Below are 17,574 nucleotides of genomic sequence, written 5' to 3'. Positions count from 1 at the left end.
GATATAACACTGGCTGGGCTCCAAGCAGCCTTGAAATGTTTGTTCTAGATCACTTGCACTAATGGGCTAAAGGATCTTCTACGTCCTCTTTGACCTTCTGCTGCAGCTACGCATCTGGTCTTGCTTATATATTGCTACCTTCCCTCTGCATCGCGTGTTCCGCTATGAAAACTGTTGTCACATCTACTGTATCATCTGATTCTCACACCAGCTCTTTCGAAAACCTTATGGCTTTCATAGATGAGAAGACTGAGGCCGAGGGAAGTTGGGAATTGGTAAAGATCTCACAGGTATTGCGTGCTGAGGCTGGAGCCGGAGCGACAGTTTTAGACTCAAAATTCTGCCCATCTGTGGGTTTTAAATCCAGTCCTCTCTACAGCACTCCACGATGTACTGTCTCTTCAGGAGCTCCGGAGGACAAAGCCAGCTCTGACACTTTCTACCTGTGGGTCTTGACTTCTCTGAGCCAGTATCCTCATCGGCAAACGGAACTAAGGATCCATGACAGTCACTGAGCCTTCTGATTTGTTGATCCATTTTCCAAATGAGAAAAGCAAAGCTCAGAGAGGACGAGAAGCTTCCAACCATCGGAGGCTGGTTTCAAAGACGGCAGCTTGATTCTACCGTCCCTCAGCTCTCCTCCCCTGGCTCCCTGCTTTCCTCACCCACCACTGATGCTTATTATGCGCCTGGAAAACCAGGTGATGCGCACAGAGTAATGATAGAGATGTAAAATATCACAAGGCAGTTTACATGTTTTTATGATGTATTTTCCACTTTTATTTATTTTTAAATTTTCAAGTTCACTCCATTTTTATTATAATTAATAGGGGTGGTTAAGAAAATGTCTCCCTAGACGCATTTACCAACAGCACATCTCTACAACTTCCTTTGCTGGCTCTGTTCTCTGATAAAGCATCTGCTTAGAGAGATTCAGGAAGGATACAGCAGCACAGAGTGCCAAGGCCTTCCACCTGGGACCCATACAAATTCAAAAATGAGAACATCAGCTTCAAAGCCATCATATTCCATTCTAAATTGCCTTTCCCTGAAATTAATGGAACCAAGTCTCCCAGTCCGCCCTGTGTGTTGAACAGTATAATCTGCAACAGAATCCAATAGCATAAATTGATTAAACCCCATCAAATGGTATTCCCTGAACAACTTTCCTTGCAATTAAACAATTGTGTTGAAAAGGAACTTGGTTAGAAATCCTAATAGGTATCGCCAACGGAACTGTAACATTCCTCATGAGGCTCTAGGATGACATTGCTCCCTTTTGCTTGACAGTAATATGAAATGAAATCATCTTAATATTTACTCACCAAATCAAGTAGATACAGTCTCCAGAAGCAAACAGCTCCCCTCTCTGACCACAAGGGAAAATGTTCTCCTGTCTAGGGTAGAATGATAATACTTGGCACACGTGCTACCACTCCCCCTTCCTGTACCCCTGGAAGACATTGCTAATCAATCACAGCACTTTCCTGCTGAGCTCAGACGCATTCTTCTCAACAAAACTACAGGGTGCCTTTCCTAATCAGAACTGGCAAGCAAGAAGAAATCTATTTGCCTGCCCTCTGTCTAAAGTTTGATTTCACTAAGCCTAGACACAAAACTCCCTATGACTCAATCCAGATACTCAGATTTGAAAGTGCCTAAATCCATGGGATCTTGAACCTTTTCTCACTATATAATGACCACTCTGAAACATTCGGTTGACTTTTAATAAAACTACTTCTCTCAAGTGGCTGACAAATTGTTCTTATCTTCCTCAGCACCCCTAGCCAGTATTTCTCAATAACCCTAAAGTAATACTTGCATTTCCTCTCCAAGTTCTTATTTCCTTCTTTAATCAAGGCAAATCTATTCAACTGTTAAAATCTACCTCTAGAAAAATCCTTCTGAGTCCAACCATTCCATTTCCTACTCCACCATTCTAAAAATAGAGTAATTTTAATTCACTTAAATTGTTCTTTAGCCTTCAGGTTATTAAGTAGTTATGCCTTTCTGAGGATTAGCATAAGGTGGTGTTCTTTTATTTCTCCAACAAATGAGGAAGTAGATGTGAAAAAATCCTAATTGATAAATAATGAAACTGATAGGTGATATGTAGGGTTTTTTGTTGTTGTTGTTTGTTTTTTTGCGGTACGCGGGCCTCTCACTGCTGTGGCCTCTCCCGTTGCGGAGCACAGGCTCCGGACGCGCAGGCTCAGCGGCCATGGCTCACGGGCCCAGCCGCTCCGCGGCATGTGGGATCTTCCCGGACCGGGGCACGAACCCGTGTCCCCTGCATCGGCAGGCGGACTCTCAACCACTGCGCCACCAGGGAAGCCCTGTTTGTTTGTTTGTTTGTTTTTAAGAAAAACACTCCACGTTTCTAAGCATTCATTTATAAAATATATTTTAGAAACCAAGTTATAATGCCTAGGCGATTATATGTTTAAACATGTGTCACCTCTTTTACACTTAATGAAACTATTTTAAAAATTCAACAGAATAAACGTTCAAGATCTTATTGGCTTTATCCAACAATTCATGAATTGGGCAGCATCCAATATAGCAGACAGAAAGGAGCTCCGAGGAGCTGTACAAAATGAAAGACTTTTATAGGCAGAGGGAGCAGAAACAAGGCAGCTATACTAGGCAAAAAAGGGGACTGTTTATTGCAAAGTTACCTTCCTTTAGGGGATGGGGTTCTATCAGTCAGATGACTAAACGAGTGTTGATCAGGCAATTTCTGACTGACTTGTTTAAGGTTCCATTTCCAGGAGAGCCGAAGCTTAGCTAAGTGACTCCATTTAGGGTCTGTTGTCTTATTTTTAAGACATGCAAGAAAATACCTGTATTTTTAAATTAAAATTTTAAGAGTTTTCAAGTGTGTAGAAATGACTGGACCCATTCTACAGAGAGAATTATGAAAAAAATCAAGAATGGAAAGCTAATGAAAAATTAGACAAATGACAGAAATGACTGAGACAAAAGAGAAGTTAGGATGATAAAGAGAAACTTTTTTAAGAGGAACTGAATAAAAAAGCAGACTAGAAATGGAGAAGTCTTAGGACTAAAAAAGAGAAGTATCAGATACAGAAAAAACAGCTTTAAACAACATGCAAGAACACACCACAGGAAAGACATGTTAGGACCTTGAGAACCTCAGTGTGTGGCAATGGAGTCAGTGATGGAATACAATGAATACTTTAGCATGTTTTCACCTAACTACTAAGATCTACTAGAATGGCCCAGGCTTTGGAAAAGTCCAGCTAATATGCTGACTTGTACACACGCCGTAACTTTTATAGAAAGAAATGGGCATCCTCAGAAAAACCTTATTTTTATGTTTTTCAACACCTATTTAACTTTTCTAGTCCATGTCAAGGTTTACGCTGACTTACTCTTCTCTAAAAAGGTGGAATATTTTGAATAATTCACTAAAATAGTAGACTCTGGAAAACCAAATGGCTGGTGAAGGGCATCTTCTTCACCTGCCTTCCTGGTCCAGTACCTGAGTGCAGTCCTGAGGAGCCCTAACCAGCATCTGTGTGTGTGTATGTATATATGTAATGGCACTCCAAGTTGTCATATGAACATTTTATAAAGGAGAGACTTGATGTTCAGTGAGCTTAAGTAAATTAGTCATAGCTGCAGAGTCTTACAGTCAAAGCTATCTCTAACAATGTTGCGTATTAACGTAGCTTATAATTGCTACTCGACCTTTCTAATACATGCTTGAAGCATCCCCATCTTCGGAAATCTTGACTCCCCGTGGGGTGTAAAGACTTATTTATGTCCTGCAATTATTTTCCCCTTTGTTTGGCTAAAATGTCTCACACAGTGACAGGTACATAATAAGCACTCAGTAAATGCAAGTTGATTGAATTTAGCTCTTCCTGCCTTACATGTTGCCATAAAAGTCTCTTAATACTGCTTTCATTTTCATAGCTATTGATTCAATTATTCTTCCTCAAATCTGAAATGAAGCTGGCCGCCCCTCCTCCCAGGAATCCACATGTTAGTAGCATCTTCATTCTTCTTCCATTTACATCTAACTAATGATTTCCCTGCTACCTCACATTCCATTGGTGTTACACAAACTGCTGCGACAGCCCTATCTCCTGCAGGCATCGCTTGTATCTTTTCAGCAGACTGTTGTAACACAGGTGACAGAACGATTAAGAAGGTCAGCCTTCAATGCATGAGGAACTTATGTAAAGCAAATGGTGTCATCTGAGGTACAACCTGTGACAGCGGCAAAGGGAAATGGAGGAGCCAGCAGGACTGCCTCCAAGTGGGGAAGAAGAAACTATTTACCCATTCCTGGGGCAAAACAGAAAATCAAAAAACAAAAACAAAACAAAAACCAGCTTTGTGATTTCTGCACGACTTAGAATATAGTGGTGCTGCTAACTGATGCACGGAAGAATTGAGCAAACGCATTTTATGCAACGTGGAATAGAGGATGATGATGGTGGATGGATGGATGGATGGTTCCATAAATACACAGACTGATGGGCAAATAGATAGCTAGACAGGTGGATAGGATCCTTGAACTTTTCTCCATCCCCATAGTTACAACCCCATGACAAGCCAAGGTCATTCCTCTCTCCTAGACTCTTCCAACACACCTCTTAACTGTTGTCCTTGCTTCCACTTTGCCTCTGTCCAAGCCATCTTCAATACAGTAGCCAGAGCAATATTGTTAAAAGCACAAGTATAATCATGTTCCTTACTTTTCCAGATCCTTTAATGACTGTCCCCAGCATTGAGAAGAAAATCTGAAATCTGTACTTTGATGGCTCTCTCTCCCTGTCAACTCTTTCAACACCACCAAAAGCCCCTTTGCTAGCACTTCATTCCAACCACACCTTCTTTTAGTTCTTCAAAGGCCCCCAATGTCTTGCCCTACCTGCAGAGACTTCTCCCTAGAATGTTTCAACTTAAATGTCAATTCCTCGATCACTCAAATTAAGTTACCATACTCTGTACGGACTCTTAAAACATGCTGTGTGTTTATCTCACAGTAGATACTACAATTTATACTTATACATTTATTTGTATGGCTGTTTGTCTATATTTGTTTCCTCTGGAGACTATAAGCCCCAGGGGTCTGGGAAACTTGCTTGTCTTGTTTATCACTATGTCCCCGGCAGCTAGCACCATGCGTGGCATAGAAGAGGATTCAACGTGTATCTGTCGAAGTGCATGAAAGCACGGCTCCAGCCACCTGCTCAATACAGTGAGATGGCCATTCCTGTAGGGATGAGATGAGGACAAGGATCTCCCATGAGACAGTGGGACACCAGTTCTGATGCCTCTCCTTGGACCACATCCCTGATCAGAGCTCTCACAAGGGGAATAGAGGGCTTGACACGTACCGTCAGCAACTCTGAGCTCAGCACCATGAGGGCTGCTGAGGAGAATGCTAAGATGCACAAGCCTTCTCAGGAGCTCTGTGCACATGTGGCACCTCCTGGCTCTTCAAAATCACATTTGCAGAGTCAGCCTTAAGAAAGGAGCTTGTAACCTGTGTCAGCCGCCACCATGCGGAGGTAGGACCAGGTGCTCTGAATAACAAGGTCTTTTTTTTTTTTACTTTAGACTGAAATAGATGTAATCCTTCTTTACTTCCCCATCCCCATAATTCTGTTTTAAAATATTTATGAACACATATGAATATTCATGGTATTAAAAATATATATGTATATTTTATATATGTACTATATATAAAATCTCAAAGGCACAATTCAGTTCCTTGCTTGTTAGTCCTCCACCTTTGTTTTCTGTTTTTTTTTCTCAGAATAGAACTTCAGTTGCAACTCAGTGAAAACTCTGATGGGAGAGTCGAACCACTTTGAGTCCACAGGCATGTTGAGCATCAGAAGGCCTCAGGCTTGTGGCTCTTGGTGGCTCTACTTTTCCCTGACTAACAAGAGCCTCTGTTTAATGCAGAGTCCCTGGTAACCACAGAGAAGGCTTCAGTTTCTATTTTCACAGTGTAGTATACTTGATGCTTCTCATTCTTTCTTTGCATGGAGAGAAAGAGGAAGAGGAAGGAAAGCTCCACAGAAGTTTATCTTTAATCACACCGGTCATCAACGTCACCTACTTTACAGAATTATAAAAGCAACCTAAACATTACCTGAGATCTCCAGGCACCACAAGCCTCCAATCCCTGTTGAAGCCACAAGTCCTTGTCACTATGTCTTGGATGAAATGCACAGCCCCATTGGCAATTCTGACCCCGGGTCCTGCACATCAAAAGAACTTAGTGCAGTGGCCAAGAGTGTGGGCTCCAGGGACTTCCCTGGTGGTCCCGTGGTTAGGACTTCACCTTCCAATGCAGGGTGTGTGGGTTTGATCCCTAGTCGGGGACCTAAAATCCCACATGCCTCACGGCCAAAAAAAAATAAAAAATCATTAAAAAAAAGCAATATTGTAACAAATTCAATAAAGGCTTAAAAAAAAAAGTGTGGACTCCAGACTCAAGATGGCTGGAGTCCAACCCAACCCCACCACTTGAAGGTCATCTGAGTACCAGCAACCCATGCAACCTCTTCAAGGGTCGGTTTCCTCATCTGCGAAAACGCAGAAGTTAGCAGAACCCATCTCACAGGTCCTCACGAGGATGAAACGAGGTGATGTACACACAACACTTAGCCCAAGGCCTGGCATGTAAGCAAATGTCCTACACCTTAGCTGTTACCTTCAAAATGACTGAGGACAACACCTGTCTTCCTCGGCAAGGACCCAGGCAAGAACTCAGCACTTCATGAAACGTCCATAAAAATCTCGCTCTCAAAAACATTTTAAATATAAGTGTATGAACGGATAGGTTAGCTTTACTCTTTGGAGTCACGGGAACAGGGCAGACAGAGTGGACGATTGGATTATGACAAAGCAGACGACTTCAAACTGAACTTTTGTACAAGCCACTGATTTCCTCGGGGACCTTCCCTGCACACTTTCTGGTTGGATCCTGTGCCTCGGTTCTCCTCCCAGCTTCTTGCCCATCAGACCACAACCAGGTCTCCCCCAACTAAAACAGCAGTGTTTTTGCTACTATCTTTTGCTGAACTGATGGCTGCCAGGATTCTGCTCTCAGCATCCCACTCCCCAGCCCAAAGGTTTTCCCAAGCAGACACCCTCTCCCCGGCAAGAGGAATTTTTATTTAATCTTCGCAAGAAACCTATGGGTTGCTATTGTTGTCCCCGTTATCGAAGAGGACACTGGGGCTGACAAAGATTATGTAACTTTTCCCAAATTTGCATAACTGATAATTAGAGAGCCAAGATTTGAATCCCCATTTATTCGTCTTAAAATCTGTGCTTTTTCCACCATGACTGCTGCTTCCCTTACTTGAATCGAAATGAACTTAGATTACTGGATGTAACCCACTGGCACACACAGCCAAAAGGCTCACAATCTGGCCTAGCAATGCACAACTTTTATGAACTTCTACCCAGAGAATTTTCAGAGAGTACTGGAGTGGATGGCCCATAAAATTAGACTGAGAACACAGTGCATGTAACAGAGTTCTCATGAATGAATTTATGGATATAACAAGGATACATGGGACTAGAGAACCATCAGACTCCTGATTTCCAGAATCTCTAAACCCTTGTCAAGAGATAACATGACATTCATCTCAGATTACTCAAAGGGAGAAGTTCTTGAATTACGCTAGTCTCAGAAATAATGTCTTGTGCCAGAATCCATGGATTCCTAAGCTCCGTTTTCCTTGGGGCACTGCCGTGTCAGAGACCAGTGGGTTATTTCCTAATGTGGCTTCTCCCTCTACTCTGTGAGCTCCTTGAAGGTAAAGATTTGATCTAACTCACATTTCCAACTCCACTGCCTAGCTCCTCTTAAATATAATCCGAATCCTCTTTATGGGCTAATAAAACATAGGCAGCTAAGAGTAGAAAGCCCAAAATACAATGAGCTGGTTGTAAATTAACACCATCCATTTACGGAAAAGAAAAAAAACTTAGCCATATGCACCCAAAGTCATAAAGATGCTCTCATCCTTTGACTGTGTAATTCCCCTCAGGGGTACATCCCCAGGAAGTTATCCTAAGGAAGAAAACTCTATAGATCCTAAGTAATTAACTCTGGCAATAATGTTGTTAAAGAACGGAAACCTCCAGATATTCCATAATAAAGCAGCATCCTGCTGATATATTGCGTAACCCTCAAAATTACGATTGTAGGAAGTGATAGAGCAACATGGAAACAAATGTTCAAGCTAAAACTTAAATGAAGATATCATAACATCAATTCACAAGCCCATGATGGCCATGGCACTGGACCACGTATCTGGACAGGCATGACACAGAAAAGTGGGGAAGGAATTCACTGCTGTGGTTCGTGGCAGTGGTGCAGATAAGAAAGATTGAGGGGCAGGTAAACCTTGTTTCCTCGCCATCTTTAGAGAGTTATTTGGGTGATAAGTTGCAAATGGGCACAAAGAAGGTCAGGGAGAGCTTGGATTCTGTTCTGAAACGGAAGGCGGGCACTTGGAACAGAGCCCCTGGGTGAGAGAGCCCAGCTTTGCATGCAAGACGTGGAGATTCCCCTTCCTGGAGCCAGAGCTGCACCGGCTGTGGTGAGCGATCAACGCTCTCCGCCATCTGCTCAGGCGCTGTGAAGGCGGCCATGTGTCCTCCTGCCTGGACACAGGGGAGGCCACCGATCACTAGTCAATCTGCTTGAGATTGCCTCCGATGATTAGTGTGTAATGACTCAGGTAGGTCATGGCCAGGGACGTTTCTGTTATTAATGCTTTAGCAGCTGTAAATGGGCATTGATTCTGCAGACAGAGGTTTATGGTTTATTGGTCGGGAGGGCCCAGCCCTGTGCAGTGTCAATGGTCACTTCTGGGGGAGCAAACACCCTGCAAGGGCATCATACTGATACTTTGGGGAAGGGTAAGGAAGGCCCAGGAGGAACGCCAGCCAGCTCCAAAAGGAAAAAACAAACAACAACAACAAACAAACAAACCTGGCCAGGGAAGATGGAAGAGAAGAATTTACCTCTAACAGGGCTAACTCTTGGCCCCTCCCACATCTGAGATGGATCTAATCATTCCCTTGCATTCTGAGTCCAACATGTATTCTTCTCTGTGATTGGCTGCTCCAGGATAGTTAATATAACTTGGATTGTTTTATTTACTTAAATTTTATCTTAAAATTTTATCATGAATTCAGGGCCCTGTGTCTGTCTGATCACTGTAATATCCCTAGCACCCAGCAAGAAGCCAATGTTTTCAGTTATTTGTCAATGAATGAGTGAATAATGACATTAGCAGGGTAAGAATGTTCACTTATATGTCACTGTCTTAGCACCCTGAACTGCAATGTACCACGATACAGTTTTTCAAGATGACATATCCTTCTTAAATACGGGGACTGAGGTCCAATGAATTAAAGAACCTGCCAATGTACACATACACGCATGCACACATGTCAGTCGGTGGGAGAAGAGATAACTTCTCAGATATGTAATTGCTCTGAATAACAGCAATGGTAATCACTGTTACCATTTATTTAGTGCTGACTGTATGCCAGGCCAGAGTCGGGATTGGTACTTTCTGAGGCAAGAATCCTCATTTGTGGGAATAATTACCTGAATTCAAAAGAAACTAGCCACATGTTTAAAAAAATATTCTGGCTATCGGCACTGGGAGAAAGTTTATCTTTCTGTTTTGGAGCTTCTCAAAAGTTGAAGAAATCGGTAGCCTCCCGCATTTGGAGAAACCAAATTCCTTGTTTCCATAATGTATTAACCGCCATTTTACCAAACTTTTTGTTTGTCCTTTGCAATTTCCAACCATTACTACAGGTTCACCAATGTCTTACATAAAAAAACCTCACATTACAATGTTGAACAGAAACAGCAAGTAGATCTAATCTTCAGCTTAAGTGAAGGGATTTAGCAGAAATCCCAAGTCACTGTTTTCCTTGGGTCAGTCAGCTGGTAACTGATGAATAATCAGGATGAATACAAAGATTCTGCCTCTTAGGTGTTCAAGCCAGTATAAGAGGTTGCAGGCAAAACCTGCTTCTATTTCCTCTAATTCTCTAATGCAACCTGTGAGTGTGGACCAAACCATATCAACCTATTAAGGCAGTAAAGAGAAAGCAGAATATCAGTACTGCATTAGTCTCAAACCTACCTGGTGCATTTTCTTGTCCAGGAGACAAGGGGCTCATTTGTGCCCGCAGGTGGGGGCAGGGAAGAACCACTGCTGGTCATAACTCATCAATCTCTGCCTTGCTGAGATAACGACACTCCCCTTTAGCCTTCTCTTCTGTGGCCTAGTTTTATCTTTCTTGTTTCTTCACTGAATTCCAAGTTAGAAGGGGCCTTAGTTACAGACTACTTGAGTTCAATTCATTATTATTAGTATCAGTATTATTTTAGTGAGGAAATTTAAATTTGGTCAAATGCGTTGTTAAGAATCACAGGGTCGGGGACTTCCCTGGTGGTCCAGTGGTTAAGACTTCGCCTTCCAATGCAGGCGGTGCAGGTTCAACCCCTGGTCAGGGAGCTAAGATCCCATTTACCTCGCAGCCAAAAAACCAAAACATAAAGCAGAAGCAATATTGTAACAAATTCCATAAAGACTTTAAAAACGGTCCACATCAAAAAAAAAAGTCTTAAAAAAAACCACACAGTCAATTAATAAAGCCAGGACACGAGCCTGGCTCTCTCGATTTTTCAAAGACTGGTCTAGATTGGGACGTGGGGTGGGGGTGGACTGTGGGGCATTATGGATGACACAATGGTTAAAAGCACAAATAGGGTGATCATCTTTCACAGCATTAATCCTTCATTCAAAATAGATATGTGCTTCTCATTTGGGAGGTGTCAGAGATAGAGCAGTAAGTGAGACAGACACACACCATGCCTTCTAGATCCTCCAGCCCAATGGAGGAGACAAGATAATACACAAGTAATAAATTGGATAATTGGAGTCATGATGAGTGCCATGGCAGAGTCAAACTAGGTGAAATGATGGAGAAACAAGGAAGGCCGCGGGCGCCTCTTCAGCCTTCTCTCTTCTCTATCCATGGTCCTGAAATCCTACTACCACACAAATTTTCCTTATAAGTTTCATTCTTTCTTACCTTCCCCTGTTCCAACAATAAGGGAGCAGAAGGAGATGTTTTTCTTCTTCTGTTTCTCTGCCTATACTCTCCTCTCTTGCCTCCCATTTGCATACACTCATTAAATCAAAAATATCGCTGAGTTCCTACTCCCAATCTGGCAGAGGGGAGATAGGGAGAGAAGGAAGAATTTATCAGAGCTCTGCTTTGCAGCAGCTTAAGAAAGACAAGAGACACGTATGGAATGTGTGAAAAAGGGTGTCTGGTGGTAGCTGGTGGTTGGTCAAATGACAAAGCAAATGAGAAGGTCAGTGAGCATCTTTTTCTGTGCCCTCTAGACCATGGGACTCCAAATCAACTGGCATGAAACCCACCCTAGGCCTGGCCATCAATTAAATTAATGCTCTTATGTTGTTCCTGCTCTTGCTTCCCCCCTCCCTCTTGAATTCCAAATGATGCATGACCTCTCCCATTTCCAGCCAAGCTGTTGAGTTCTCTAACTCGAGAGAATTCCACCTCCTTGGGTGACAATCATTGCTCTTTCTCTTCCTATTCACCCTTGCACTGTTCTACTCTTGTCTGCTCCGCTGAGCTCCAGATTCTAAAAATATTATCATGGGGGTCATCCTTCTACACAGTAAAGAGACTTCGTATTTTCTTTATCTACAAAGGGGAATCAAGGAACTCAAGCACACAGGGAAAATTTCCTTCACCAGGAGGGTCTTAACAGAAACGTATACAGAAGTATAGACATCTCTATACTAAGAGCACAGGTGAGAGACCAAGAATAGCAAATGCTTGGAGTTGGGAAATAAACACATTTAGAAGCCAAGAGATCAACTTGCCCAACTGGAACAGAAGGTCTTTAGAGATCCTCAGAGAGATCCCTAAAGTGTTAGGTAGGGACTAGCTTATTGAAAAAGTAACTAGACGATATTCATGCTTCAGGAATGTTAGTCCTTCAATATATAGGATGGAATCCAGGGGAAGGTAGCATGAGGACCACTTAGGAGGAGTTTACACCCATGTAAAGAAGGAGTTTGTGGAGTGGTATGCCAACAGAGGGGGTGGACGTGAGCCTTTTAGAGGGCCCAGATCAAAGACTCATCCCTCTCCTGGTGGTGGATGAAGAAGACAAAGTCAGTGGTGACTGAAGCCTGGGACTGGGGTACCTGGGGAGAGAACGGTGTCCTTGGGTGAGTGAGTGGGGTTTGGTCTGATTGTAGGGTTGGGCTTTTGGAGTCAGAAATGACAGCCAGAAGTAAGTGGAGAGATACAGCAATCTGTGTTGCACATGGCACTGGAATTCAGTGACAGATCTGGAGCCAGTTGTTCTAGGTCTAGCAGTTGACAAAGCAGAGGTAGAAGCTTTGAAGAAGAACATTGAGTGGTAAGCAGAGAACAAAAAATAGCCATTAGGGTGGCCCAGTTCTAATGTCAGTTCTGTTTCTCCCACTTACCTAATGCTCCCTCAGAAGGTGAGATGAATTCATTTATCTGTTCATCCCCCCATATCTCTCCATGTGCTCACCCATCACTATATCCAACAAGTACTGATTGTCTGTTATGGCCGTTACTACAGTAGACATTATGGACATAATCAGAGCTTATATATTATTTAACAACCAGCGTAAGTCAGGCACCAACTAGTTAGAATGGATGCATGCTGGAGGATGGTGCAGGAGGGTCATTAACCCTTCAGTTCTGGATCAAGGGTCCATGTGGGGGGATAAAGCATATGGAATTGCAGGGTGTGAAAGATGCTTAGGGATCTGGGACAGAAGGAGTTTACCAACACTTAGTGTCCACACTAAGCTATAACAGCTGATTATTATCAGCCTGGGTGCAAGAATGGACAATTTAGACCTGGCCCCTGTATTCAGAGGGCCTATGATCTAGAGATGCTCCATCCAACATGGTAGGCTGTTACTACCACGTGATGCTGTTTACACTTAAATTAATTAAAAATAAGTAAAATCACAAACTTAGTTCCTCAGTTGCAGAAGCCACACGTTAAAGTGCTTGATGGCCATATCTGGCTAGTGGTAAACGTACTGCACAGCACAGATAAAGAATATTCTCAACATCATAGAAAATTCTATTGGATGGCACTGGACTAAAGAAAAAGACAAACATTAGATTAATTTTTGCTCAGTTAAGGAATTAATTATAATTTTGACATAGCATGCCATGAAAGTGTAATCTGACAGGAGACAGAGGTCAAAGGAAGGCTTCCACTGCAAGTTAAATTTAAACGTTGTTTGGGACTTCCCTGGAGATCCAGTGGTTAAGAATCCACCTTCCAATGCATGGGATGTGGGTTCGATCCCTGGTCAGGGAACTAAGATCCCACATGCCGCAGGGCAACTAAGCCTGCACGCCGCAACGACTGAGGCTGTGCGCTCTAGAGCCTGCACACCACAACCAGAGAGAAGCCCGCGTGCCTCAATGAAAATCCCCCGTGCCGCAACTAAGACCCAACGCAGCTGAATAAAACAAACAAACAAAAACAAAACAAAACAAAAACAAACGATGTTGTAGGAAATTACCCTGAGGCTGAAGTCCAACAAATGACCCTACTACCACCAGCCTCCTGCAGCTTTCCTTCTAGACACAGGTCATAAAGGGATGTGGGGAGCTAGAAGCCTACATAGACGTAGGGTCATGTGAGCTAACTCTCTGCATCACGTACATTGGCCAATCTGTGTCCAAAGGGCTCCAGTACAGATGGAACATTCTGGAAACAAAAAATAAACAACACACGATAGCTAAACTTTCAAAGCAGGAAATGGACATTGATTTTCTGAAGCCAACAGAGACATCAAACCCTGTCTCAGAGCAAGAGAAGATTTTAGCCACAACATCAGTCCAGGTACAGCGTTAGATCTGAGCAAATTCCAACTGCAAAGTCATTGCTCCCCATCAAATCCCATGAGGGGCTAGAGCAGTTTCCTGACCCCTACGAGGTACCACACATGTGACTGGTGAAGAGGACACAAGGACCAGGCACGTAGCCCAACGCAGATGTCAGATCATCTGCTTTCCTGGTAACCAAGCAACCTCCCAGAACTCCATCTACATTCTAGGAGAAGTGACTTGTTGGCCCTGGGAGTTGATTCTCTGTGCTAGAGAAGTTATGATCACAAGGAAAGCATGGGAAGCTATTAGGCACAGAGACTGGGCAACAGCTCTAAATACCCCCAGTGAGGAGGTGTTCCATTTCTTCCTTTTTAATTTTTCAAAAAATTATCAGATATCTGCACACTGGTTTGGAGCAGCAAATTAATAAGTTTTTCCTCTTCCAACTGCAGTTCTAGATATGGAAATACCATATCCAAAGACAAATTAACATGAGTTCCTTACAACACTGTACTAATTATCTCAGGGACTAGAGCCTCCCCTAGGTTAGAAACATCAGCTCCAATCCAGGAAAGGCACATGGGTTTCTTCCCGAGAGCAGTAACTTGTATCATGTCCAGAAGGTAAAGAGAAAGGTGGGAGGATCATAGATCATCAGAAAACCCATCCTCAAAACCTTCCTCCCTCTACCCCTCCCCCGTCTGCTCCAGCACCACCGAGGCATCCAGGAGAAGGAAACTACTTGAAACAGGAACAGCTAAAGCAACATGCATATTTAACTTCACACCAAATAGATCTGAACAGACTGCATGCCAAACAGCCCCCTCCTTGTTTCGCTTACAAAATCCCCCAGTTTTCAAGAAATGCTATAGCCTGAAATTCAAAGGCATTAACGGATAGATGTGGCATGTAGGGAATTAGACATGAAGTTTCCTTTCTTATTGGGAACAAAAGCTGTGGGTCTAATCTCCTGTGTGATACAAGCTTTAGCTGATCAGGGTTACAGGAAATCATTCTGATGTGCCGAGCCGGCGAATACACCATCTTTTCATTTCTTTCCGTCTCCTCCTCCCCAGCTCCCTTCGCATATGCAAATGCCATAGCAATAAGGGGAGTCTTGAAATACCACTGAGGGTGAAAGAATTCCCTTTGATCAGCCTCTCCCAGGCCTGGAGTCCCACAGCCTCCAATTCTACCTGCCCCTTTATGATATTTGATGTGTCAAATTAGTCACCTCCACTCTCAGAAGTAGAATATGTTAAGAAATTCTGAAACCTATGAAGGAAGCTACATCTTGGAAAAAACTAAATATTTCCTTAAGTTAGCCTTTTTAAATTTTGAAATTTATGGTTACATTATTACAGATTTCTTCCCCAAACAAGCTGCCCGCCAGCAGAACTCCTGGAGAGGAGAGCTGATGGCAGAGACTTTATGGAGATGCAGTGTCACCACTACCCCGAATGCTGGTGTATCAGAAAAAATAAGAGTTGGAGAAATTGGACAAAATACTGCTAGCTTCACCAAAAATAAAGTCCTTGCGTCCAATAAGACAGGCAGACGGCAGAAAGTGCTTACTTGCTAAAAACAAATGAAATTTCCAAAATGTACCCCAGCATCTTAAAGTACAGAATTTCTTTTCTGAAGTAATTTCTATATAGGAGTAATGTATTCTGGCTCAGAAAGAGCAAAATGAACTGTTCTTAAATGCTTCAAGAAATATATGGTCTCACTAACTCCTCTGATTGCTGCCACTTCTTTTGACTTTGCAGGGTCCTATGACTGGGAGAGGGGGACAATGTCTCCTGATGAGAAAAATTTAGGGAACAAAAAGAAAACAAAAGCACATTTAATTTAACCCCCAGGCAGTAATGGTAGGTTTAACCCATCCACACTCTCAGACATTTTCTCTATTCTTTTCCGGGGTTCTATCTAGCAAAGCCTCTTCTCATCTCTGAATCCAACGCAGTGGTACAAAAAAGAAAGACACAGGCAGGCAGCAAAGTGTTTGTGGGAACCCCAGGCCTGCAGAAGAGACTTTTCATCACAAACAGGATCAAAGCAATGGATGGAATTCTGTAATGACCTTCCAAAAGCGGTAGCACTTACTGAATGTTGAGTCTGATCAAGGAAGCTGTAAGTTCCACTTGCATGAGTTCTTTGAGCAGTTTCCTAGGGAGTAAGAGAAGGGAAGACTTTAGTATTGAGGAATGTATCCTTGAATTGTGTCTGTATCTTTTCTTGTCACAGTAATATCTGGTTAACCTCTAAAATAGGTGCTTGATTATATGGTAAATTTAACAATGACAATGGCGATGATGATGAAAATGATTAACAGCAAATCTTCAAATATATTTTCATAGCATGCTTTCACACTCCAATTAGGAAGGTGTTACTATTTTCTCCACTTCAGAAGAGGAAACTGAGATTCGCACAGCTCAAGTAAGTTGAGCAAAGTATGCATACAGGTAGGGGAGCCTGGATTTGAACCTGGGCAGTTGGGCACCAAGTTTAGAACCATTCTGCTATACTCCTGTCTTACACAGTGAGCCCTTTGTCACAGGATGTGTTCAAGTATGGGAGATTGATCTTTCAGAGATATTATTCCGGAATCTCCTGAACTGAGTTAGGCAGAATGAAACCAACTCTAAATTTCCTTTCAATTCTAGAACTCGAAGATTCTGTAATGCTCAATCCCGTGATAGCTAGGGTTCCAAGTGACTTCATTTAGCAATGAATAAAATTGTGATATAAGGTGTCCCATCAATAATAAATTTTATAAACATGGCTACTGTCACCCAATCAGAGGGAGGAAGATTCATTTTTATTAATATTTAAATAAACCAAAAATCACCTGAGCTGCAAATGGCCATTATAATATCATATAACTCAGTGAGTAGGGGGAAAGGTCATCTTCAACCAGAAAAATCAAGATTTACTAACAGAGGGACTTCGCTGGTGGTGCAGTGGTTAAGAATCCGCCTGCCAATGCAGGGGACACGGGTTCGAGCCCTGGTCCAGGAAGATCCCACATGCCACGGAGCAACTAAGCCTGTGTGCCACAACTACTGAGCGTGCGCTCTACAGCCTGTGCTTCGCAACAAGAGAAGCCACCACAGTAAGAAGCCCGTGCACCACAACGACGAGTAGCCCCTGCTCGCCACAACTATAGAAAGTCCGCACACAGCAACGAAGACCCAATGCAGCCAAAAATAAATAAATTAATTAATTAAAAAAAAAGATTTACTAATAAATCTGAAAGATGTATACGGCACCTTGCATCAACGAGAGTTGGCCCTGACTTGCTTCCTCTCCGGAAGAAACTTAAGTAGCAGAGGTGGGACTGGTTTTCAGTGTTCTAGAATCCTGATCCAGTGGTCTTTCAATTACTCCTGTAAAGCAGGGTTATAACTTATACCCAGACTCAATGCAATTCACAAGTTTCAGAGCTCAATCATAAACATGATTGGCAGATATATGTTTAAAAAATACTGTTCCCCTTTTTAATATGCACCATTGTTTTTAAACTTCACGTTTTTTTTAAACTTCACTAGCACTGGTGTTGATAAATTAGAATATCTGATAACATCAAGAGGTTCCAAAATACTG

The 17,574-nt window shown here is 42.6% G+C and overlaps 1 protein-coding gene across 12 annotated transcripts in view; it reads right to left on the bottom strand.

The window, feature by feature from the left end:
• RBFOX1 (RNA binding fox-1 homolog 1) overlaps positions 1–17,574 on the bottom strand; it is a 2,185,863-nt gene that overhangs the window by 1,203,613 nt on the left and 964,676 nt on the right. For all 12 annotated transcript variants that reach the window (XM_033428861.2, XM_049699911.1, XM_049699912.1 and 9 more), the window contains one exon: positions 16,075–16,137. In XM_033428861.2, the coding sequence (XP_033284752.1) occupies positions 16,075–16,137 (63 nt within the window). The remainder of the gene's footprint in view (positions 1–16,074; positions 16,138–17,574) is intronic.

Source organism: Orcinus orca, chromosome 16 (genome assembly GCF_937001465.1).
Source record: "Orcinus orca chromosome 16, mOrcOrc1.1, whole genome shotgun sequence".
NCBI classification, from domain to species: domain Eukaryota; kingdom Metazoa; phylum Chordata; class Mammalia; order Artiodactyla; family Delphinidae; genus Orcinus; species Orcinus orca.
Note: the sequence above shows the minus strand (reverse complement) of the source record. Positions and strands in the feature narration are given on the sequence as shown.